Source organism: Salvia hispanica, chromosome 4, assembly GCF_029641045.1.
Source record: "Salvia hispanica isolate PSC_SH4W2 chromosome 4, Shi_PSC_v1, whole genome shotgun sequence".
NCBI classification, from domain to species: Eukaryota; Viridiplantae; Streptophyta; class Magnoliopsida; order Lamiales; family Lamiaceae; genus Salvia; species Salvia hispanica.
In genome coordinates this window covers 31,663,015-31,672,415 of record NC_142695.1, presented here as the reverse complement: position 1 = coordinate 31,672,415, position 9,401 = coordinate 31,663,015, and the positions used below count along the sequence as shown (strand labels likewise).

Sequence of the window (9,401 nt, the reverse complement as noted above, 5' to 3'; positions counted from 1 at the left end):
CGAGACATGTCTTTATGCTATCTACTGAAAGACGAGGTCTTGTAAATTATAGTTTCTTAATCAATGTACGTTAGCATTGAGCATACGGTTTTTATTATGCACTACTTTGACTTACCAAATGGTGCGGATTTTTCGCAACCCAATAAGCCTGGTATATTGGGTAGTGGTGATTAATATCAAGCGGTGCTAGGATTGCTATTATGTTGAATCATGCGGGAGGTGAGTCTCGTTTGATAACATCATCAAGAGGAGCTTGAAATAAGGTTTTATTATTCAGAACCTAGCTAGTTGGAGTTTGATTACTCTATGAATAATAAATAAGAATTTCTTGCTGAGTCTACTCTTGGAATTAATAAGATATTAATTAATTAAGTCTATAGCAGACAATAATTAATTAATTGATGTTTTCATCTTAAGCGCGGGAAATAAATATCAAGCAATGTAAACCCGGATTACTTATAATTTCGGATTTGGATGGGAAGTGCAATATTACTTCTGTAGTGGTTGCTCGTAATATTCCAATTAAAAGCTTATATTAAATTGGGTTTAATTTAATTAGTAAAAAGCAAATTGGAGGAGCCCATATCCAAAACCTCCATAGATCCCTACCTGGGCCCAATATGTGACTTAATATAAATAGGAGAATAAATGAGACAGAAAATACACTTATTTTCTTCCAAAATTTTTGTCCCTCTCTCTTCTTAGTAGAGGAACAATTTTTCCTCTCCTTCTTGAGGAAGGTTTTCCGTTTTCTTTATTTAAGTCCTAGTATACTGGTGAGATCAGCCCACCCTGATATCAGTTTACAGTCCGAGAACCAGACAGAAGATCCGTGGTTTAGTACTCAAGATCTTCACGTGGAGAAGGCGCTAGCTATCTTCAATCCTTTGGAGAATCATCAAGGTAAAATAGCTAAATCGTAGAAAAGCATGTTTTAGGTTTTCATTAATTTAAAGCATGATTTATTTGAGTTATGAGCATGATACATGTGATAATTGCGCGAATATATTTTGTCTAAATAATCTGCTAAATAGATCAGGATTATTATGTAATCGATTTATGTGCATGCTTCCACTGCCAACGCCTTCACTGACCGATCCAGGGGTGCCCATTATCGCGAGAAACATGGGAACATCTGATACGTTCGCATACCATTGCCGCCTTTGTTTGCCGCCGCCAGAAATAGTGCAAAACATTAGAGAGAAAATCAGGTGTTAGATAGATTTATGCGAAAAAAAGTTGAGAATTGAATGAGATATTTATGTATGAGAATAAAAGATATTGGAGGATAAAAAAAATTGGAAAAAAATAGGTAGAAATCCATTAAGTAACATATACTCCTTTTTTAATAATGTAAATTTTGATTATAAAATTAAAAGATTTTCAAAATAATAATAATAAAAAATGCCAAAAAATGAAGCACTCGCAGGTCTGCGAGTGGACTTCATGACGAGCTATGATTGCCCCTCAGGGGTGAGGATGGCCCGTGGTGGACTTCACGATGAGCTATGAAGCTCAACTTTTGGATATGTTTGTGAAATTTCGAATTTTCAGGTCGAATCATGTTCGTAGTTCGGATTTCGATTTTTTGAATACTTTGGTTCAATTTTAATGTTTACAAAAGTTCAAAATTTTTTGTTATGGATCAGGCAAAAAATCTAAACGAAAATTGAATACTAACGTTCCTCCCTTCACCGCGCTCATGCGTGACGGCGGTCGGCACCCATTCCTTTAGCTCGCCTTCAACACATCTCATATCGTCGTTCCTTGCCAATGGGACGTGATATCATCAAATAAATTAAATTTTTCATCGGACTCTAAAAATAATCCCAATTTAGGTTACGTCTCCACACCAAATCATATCGCTTCAACTATTTAACCAAATTCTACAACAAAATTTGCGCAAGTAAGAATTGATCCAAATTTGGTGTTTGTGGGTGTGGTTCGCTCCCACATTATTTCTATTGCAGTATACTAGAGAATAAATTAATGATTATTTTGATTATAATTTTAATATTATTAATTTATCTCAATTATTTTACAAATGATACGAATGAATTAATAAACAAATTATTTGCATTATTTCCTAGAGTGATACAATAGAATTATTCGATTCGATTTTGGCCTGGACAATTATCAAATCACACCAAAAAGTTTGGGTAAGCAAGCAATTATTTTGATTCTCTCTTTTTCATTTACTGTCGAATTATTAAGAAACACTCAACATAACAGCTTAAAAATTATAATCCTTCAGTCTCGCCCAACCCAAGTGATCAACTTCATTTTAGCACGAATTTTTTAGAAGATGATATTTATTGAATTAATCGAAGAGAATAAAATTTGTGGAGAACATTCTGATTTCGGATAAGATTTTTGCTCAATCGAATCTGAAAATCCAAAATTTTATGAAAAATAAATGCGATACAAATTGTCTAAAAAATCTTAAACTCACAAATATGAACTATGAAATCCGAACTGAAAAATCAGTATTGCAAAAAAATATGTAAAATCTATTACCAAAAAATCAAATAGCAAAACCCAAAATCACATATACCAAATATCATTATAGAGATGTAATCAAATGCAAAATCTATATATTGTATAAATCGAAATTATGATTTGGACCGTTAGAAAATGTCAACAGATGACAAAATAACATCAACAGAAAATGTCAATACAGTGTCAACGGTTGATGTTGTGTTAAAATTTTACACTACGTTGATATTAAATTGAGGAGTTTGGAGTTTATACAATACATAGAATTTGAATTTAATTACAATTCTATAATTATAGTAATTGTTAGTTTTATATTTATTAGATTGAAAATTGTCCTAAGTATATTTTTATTATATGGTGTATATATAAATATTTTTCGGGGATTTTGAATTGCTTTTAGAGGCGCGAGTGGAGTTGGAAACTGTCATAATGATGGAAATTGAACAAAATTAAATAAGGGATATTCCAAATTTTTTTGGGAAAAGGTCGAATAAAAAAACACTGTGTTAATGTTACGGTCGACGTAGATATGATGCTTTCTTTCTAAAACATTACTCCCGGTATTCCATTTGGCCGTCCCACTCACACTGTCACACATAATTTATCCCACTTCATTTTTACCATTTTTGGTAGTAAACCACATATTTCACTAACTCATTCTTACTCACATTTTATTATAAAACTAATACTTTAAAAGTAGATCCACATCCATTTAACTTTTTCAACTCACTTTCCATTAATTTTCTTAAAACTCGTGCCGGGTCAAAGTGTCCCGAATTATATGGGATGGAGGGAGTAATTTATTTTCTGGTTTGCGTCAACTATGGCGTTGAAAGCATCAGATTAAAGTGGAAAAATAAACGAACCGGAGCTCCAAATAGCGATTCGGGCAAGGCAGAAGATCCTTCCCCCAAATTCCATTATTCCCTCTTCTCTTTTCCTTCCTCCATTAACATTTAACACCTTCTCTTTCTAGCAGATCTAACAAAAAACCCAAAATTCCCCTGTTTCCTCATCATGCCGTGAACATCAAATTCAAATTCCCCCAATTCCGCAATCCTGATCAATTATTTATGACTACGGGAGTCGAGAGGCATGCGAATTTCCCAGCACCACCAGCTCCTCCTGCAATGGCGCCCGAAGCGAAGGACCGATCCGGATGCTGCAACCCGGTTAAGAAGTCCGGCCCTGTCACGCTCGACCACGTGCTCTCCGCCCTGCGCGAGACTAAGGAGGAGCGGGACTCCAGAATCCGGAGTTTGTTCAGTTTCTTCGACTCCGATAATCTAGGGTATTTGGATTCCGCTGTGATTGAGAAGGGGCTTTCTGCGATGCAAATCCCCGCGGATTACAAGTTCGCCAAGGAGCTCTTGCTAGTCTGCGACGCTAATCGGGACGGGAGGGTTGATTACCAGGAGTTTAGGAAGTATATGGATGATAAGGAGCTTGAATTGTACAGGATTTTTCAGGCGATTGATGTTGAGCACAACGGCTGCATTCTGCCCGAGGAGCTCTGGGATGCTCTTGTCAAAGCTGGTATGTTAATTGCTTCTTTAAAAACAGTCAATTGCATTTCTGTGCTATTATGCTGATGAGGATGTTGATGTTGATGTTGTTAAACTTTTTATTTAATTAATTTATCCAATTGCGGTGTTTTTAAGATCTATAGGCAATTAGGCATAGTTAATTTAGGCAATTGCGGTGGATGTTGATGTTGATGCTCTATAGGCAATTAGGCATAGTTAATGGAAATCTCAGCTACATCACAGGACTGTCTGATGAACTGTAGCTGTCTCGGAAACTAGAGGCAAGAGCTTGAATTCGAAGCCGAGACAAACTTGAACACAAATGTCTTTTGTTGCATTCACTGTGTGTGATGTGCATTCTAGATGCAGGTAGAATTTCAGTATGCAAATGATATAAATAGGGACAGGACAACACGATGAATGTCGAAGAGTTAATGGTAGAGTGAAACCCTCTGGGAATTCTGGATTGTTTTGACATTATTGTTATGTGGCATCCCTTTGGTAATCTCAGATTCTCAATGATTATCATGCACTACTCTGAATTAAGATGAATGAAACAAATGTGGATTTGTATTTTCTTGGGCTCTGGTTGGAGCTTGCATTTTGTTTTCATTTCGTTCCAGAGCTGTGAGGTAAAAAAGCTCAATCCCATCCAAGCACTAAATAGAACCTTGCATGAGACTATGCTGAGTTTCTGAACTTAGTCTAGAAAGATAAAATAAGGGACATATGGTCAATATTGGTAGCTTGTTCCTTAGGTAAAAAATTATATATCATTTTCTTGTGTGGTGGACAAGTTTTTGAGTTTGAAGGCTTCATATAACATTAATAATAACAAAGAGCCAAGGAATTATTACTGCAACCATCGAAATAGGGTGGCAATAGATCTGATATTGCTTGCATGGAACTGTCTCCATTTTCAGGCTTAGCTCAAATGGGAATTCTATTTATGTTTCAAAGAATTATAACACCAATGTTATTATATGGATCTATGTCCATTCTTTACTAGATATCTATCTAGTTCAATCAAATTTTGTTTAAATTTTGCAAATTTGTTTATCAACATTGCAGATTGTTAATATTTTGATGGTTGCGTTGACCTCAAATGAACCTTAAACCATATCTGACTTTTCCATCTGTTTATGGTTATGTTTCTTATCCACTTTCTTTCTCTCCATTTCAGTTCTATGATTACATGTTCAACTTTTCTAAACACCAAAAAGATCTCTGATTTGTAAAGCTTTGGGGGTTCATCACACTTGCATGCATGTTGAATTCACCTTTTTATCTTGTGGCTGTGGGGATTTCGGGCATGGAAGAATATCACATATGATATTGTAGGTACCATGGACATCAGAATTTGGAAACTTGTACCACCCACAAGAGATTTCTGCATTTTATGAGGCCAGCATCTTGCAAACAACTTAGCCATTTGTCAAGGACTCCCTCTGTCCCTCATTAACTGAGGCGTTTCTTTTTGGCACTGGATTTAAGAAACTGGGATTTTGTTAGTTAAGTGAAGAAATAATAAAATAGGAGATGGAAGAGTAATAAAGAAAATAAAGTAAGAGTGTTGATTTTTGCCAAAAGAAGGAAATGACTCACTTACCTTGGGACTTCCCAAAAAGGAATACGAATCACTTAACAAGGGAAGGAGGGAGTATTATTTTTCAAATGAACAAAAAACATTGAATCTTCTATTGAGTGGTTCTGCTCTTTGTTCGCCTAAGATAACAGCTACTCCTAAAGACTGTAAAACCCTTGTCAGTTAGTTGAGATCTGTCTTACTAGTTGGACTTCAAAGTTTACATATAAAGATTCATATATACTGGCATACAGTGATATATGTAAATAGGTATAAGTTTCAATGAGATCCTTGTTCTTTTCTCATTCCCAGATGGATAAGGTTCTACCAGACTGTGTGGTCAAATGAGTGAAGTGATTTTGATGAAAATAATAATAGAAATTCACTGTTCCTTATTCCTGAAGTTGATTGTAAGAACACTTTGAATTACATTTTTCTTGCAATATAGGTTTGTATTTTCTGTTGAGTCTGTATCCTAACTTCTCCAATAGCTAGGTACCAAAATAAGTAAAGTTAGATTTTCATTCTTCTTGGGTCTGTATGTCTCTGTCATGCTTATCAGTTAAGAGCTATAAGTTGCACAGACTTTGTGTCTCAATCATGTTTGTTTCCATATTGATATATTGACATACCTGCTGCTTGTATGCAATGGTTTACAGTGTCTCCATGATGTATTATCATTTTTGCCATGATGTATAACCAGTGTTTTTGATTGAACTGTGTCTGGTATTATGGATCTCCTTAACCTCTTAGTGTAATGTTGTACCGGATCCCTTGGTCACCTGTTACATGCAAATTTTACACTATACTTCTCATTCTCAAGTCTGTGGTGAACTGGCTCCTATGTCTTAATAGGGACCGTTCAATTGCGATGTGTACTTGTGACTAAAGACCATGTGTAATCTGATCACTTATTTGGTTAGCATTTTCTCAAAAGCTCGGCCGTGACAATGTATTTTGGCCCGTCTCCACAATGCCAAGATTACATTGTCTCCCATGATATTTCAGCTCACCTCACCCCCTATGACCAATTTAATCCTGGATAAACCACATTTTGGCTTGTCCCATATTGTATCAACTAGTATTATGTTGTCTAACAAACCGAACACCGCCTTAGTATATTGTTTGTACAGTTTCCTTTGTAACTTGTTTTTGAATGTTTATTTAAGTATTTTCTTAAAGCATCTACTATGGCTTCTAGTTGTTCATCCTCTCATTCTGTTTTTAATTGTTTTCTTAAATTTTTGTATATTTAGGGTATGTTCATTTCTGGAATACAATCTTCATCTTGTCAGTTTGTTTTTGCAGGGATAGAACTTGATGATGATGAACTTGCTAGTTTTGTTGAGCATGTCGATAAAGACAATAATGGAATCATAACATTTGAGGAATGGAGGGATTTTCTGCTTCTGTATCCACATGAAGCCACCATAGAGAACATCTATCGGTATTGGGAAAGGGTATATCTTGTAGATATTGGTGAACAGGCAGTGATTCCTGAAGGCATCAGCAGGCATGTTCATGCAACAAAATATTTAATTGCAGGTGGAGTTGCCGGAGCAGCTTCTCGTACTGCAACTGCACCTCTTGATCGTCTAAAGGTGACTTTACAAGTTCAGACTACGCATGCTTCCATTGGTCCAGCAGTTAAGAGGATATGGAACGAAGGTCGCTTTTTAGGGTTTTTCCGAGGTAATGGGATAAATGTGCTGAAGGTTGCACCTGAGAGCGCCATAAAGTTTTACAGTTATGAAATGTTGAAAAATGTGATCGGCGGAGATGATGGTGATATCGGGACTCCAGGGCGACTTCTGGCAGGTGGTTTGGCTGGTGCAGTGGCCCAAACCTCAATTTATCCAATGGACCTTGTCAAAACTCGGTTGCAAACTTATGTTTGTGATAGAGGGACTGTTCCAAGTCTGGGTAAACTATCTAGAGATATATGGGTTCAGGAGGGACCCCGTGCTTTTTACCGAGGGTTGGTGCCGTCTCTTCTTGGAATTATACCTTATGCTGGTATCGACCTGGCAGCCTACGAGGCATTGAAAGATATGTCCAGGAAGCATATTCTTCAAGATGGTGGTATGGTGTATTTTGTTTGCGTTTACAAGTTCATTTATTCTCTCTCCTACCATTCACTATGTTGATATCATGCAGAACCTGGTCCTCTCATACAACTAAGTTGTGGGACTGTCTCGGGAGCTCTTGGAGCGACATGTGTGTATCCGCTGCAGGTAGTAAGAACAAGGTACATATCATCGGGCTTTTCTCCTAGATATTTATAATCCAGCGAAATAAATACTTAAAACTCTAACTAGAGTTGCATTTCAGAATGCAAGCTCAGCCCTCCAATACACACAATAGAATGTCAGATGTATTCTGGAAAACATATCGGCATGAGGGCCTTCGAGGCTTCTATAAAGGCCTTTTCCCGAATCTCCTTAAAGTCGTGCCAGCAGCCAGCATTACCTACCTGGTTTATGAGGCGATGAAGAAGAGCCTGGATCTGGATTAGCAACTTGATTCTTGGTGGAGTGGAGAAACGGACGATGACGATGATGACGACGACTACTACAGGTGAATAAGATTGTTTGTGGAACTGGTGATAATTCTTGAGTTATACAACGATTTTGATTGCCCCTTTGGATGATAGCATAGGAGTGGGAGCTGAGCTATTATGGGGGGGGTTTGACTGACTACTAACAGTTAAATATATGTATGTGTCATGAGTAATACTATTAGATAATTGTTGTAGGCTTTTGCCACACAATTCCTGCACAGAAATTGCCCATTTGCGGAACTAGTCATTTTTGCTACATCATTAATAATACCCATAAATCTTTATCCATGTTTCATGCATTTTGCTCAAATCCTTTGGCCCCTTTAGTATAACATATTTTTTATTTTTATCTTGCTCAAATTTGCGTGCTGCTTCTGGATACCAGCACTATGTAAGGGGAAGTAAATTGACAAAATGCATTCAAAAATTTTTAAAATGAAGAAAGTAAAAATATCTTTAAAACAATGTAAAAAGATCGGAAATATGATTATTGTACATGATTATCCATACTCAAAAAATTAATTAGGTGAATACAGACGATGTTTTGCAATAATTAGATTATAAAAAATAAATTAATAATTGAAGCTATAAATTAGGTTTGTTTAAAGTTCATGGTATAAACTATAACCAAACCCAAAAAAAATGTAGATAATATAATTCGAACGAGAATTATAGGAAAAAAGGATGTACCCACTTCAATGGTTTATCTCAAATATTTGTGTTGCTTAGAAAATATACGGTTCCCAAAACACAATATTCCATCACAATATTTGTAAGCATAATGCTTCAATATACTATAATTAACAATATTCTAGAAATTCAGGCAGAGGGGCCTAGAAGATCGTTAACAGTAACCAACTTTTGTGACGTTCAATTTAAAGATTCACGAGTCTTCCACACAAATGAAGTACATTCATTTTCACTGTATAAATTACGATGTCATAAGCAGAAGCAGAAGCATAATTTTGAATCAGAATGGCTTTTAGAGCTGCGGTAAGTCAGAAAGAGAAGTGTATATGAATCTTTTATTTTTTCTACTTCATTCGTTCCATATTAATAGAATCATTTTTCTATTTTGAAAAGTTTCAAGTTAATTAAGTCATTTCTATTTTTGACAAAAAATAATTCTCTATTTTACCTTATTTTTTTCTTTTTATCTCTCTTACTTTATTCACCATCCATTTAACACACTATTCTTAAACTCCGTGCCAAAAAGAAATGTCTCTATTAACAT

General features: G+C 35.8%; 1 protein-coding gene across 1 annotated transcript; it reads left to right on the top strand.

Annotated features, from left to right (window-relative positions):
- Positions 1-3,357: 3,357 nt before the first annotated feature.
- On the top strand, positions 3,358-8,455 carry APC3 (Mitochondrial substrate carrier family protein). The gene is made up of 4 exons (XM_089057573.1): positions 3,358-4,032; positions 6,916-7,689; positions 7,765-7,855; positions 7,939-8,455. The coding sequence occupies exons 1-4, from the start codon at positions 3,570-3,572 to the stop codon at positions 8,120-8,122; spliced, it is 1,512 nt and encodes a 503-aa protein (XP_088913699.1). The 5' UTR covers positions 3,358-3,569; the 3' UTR covers positions 8,123-8,455.
- The last annotated feature ends 946 nt before the right edge of the window (positions 8,456-9,401 follow it).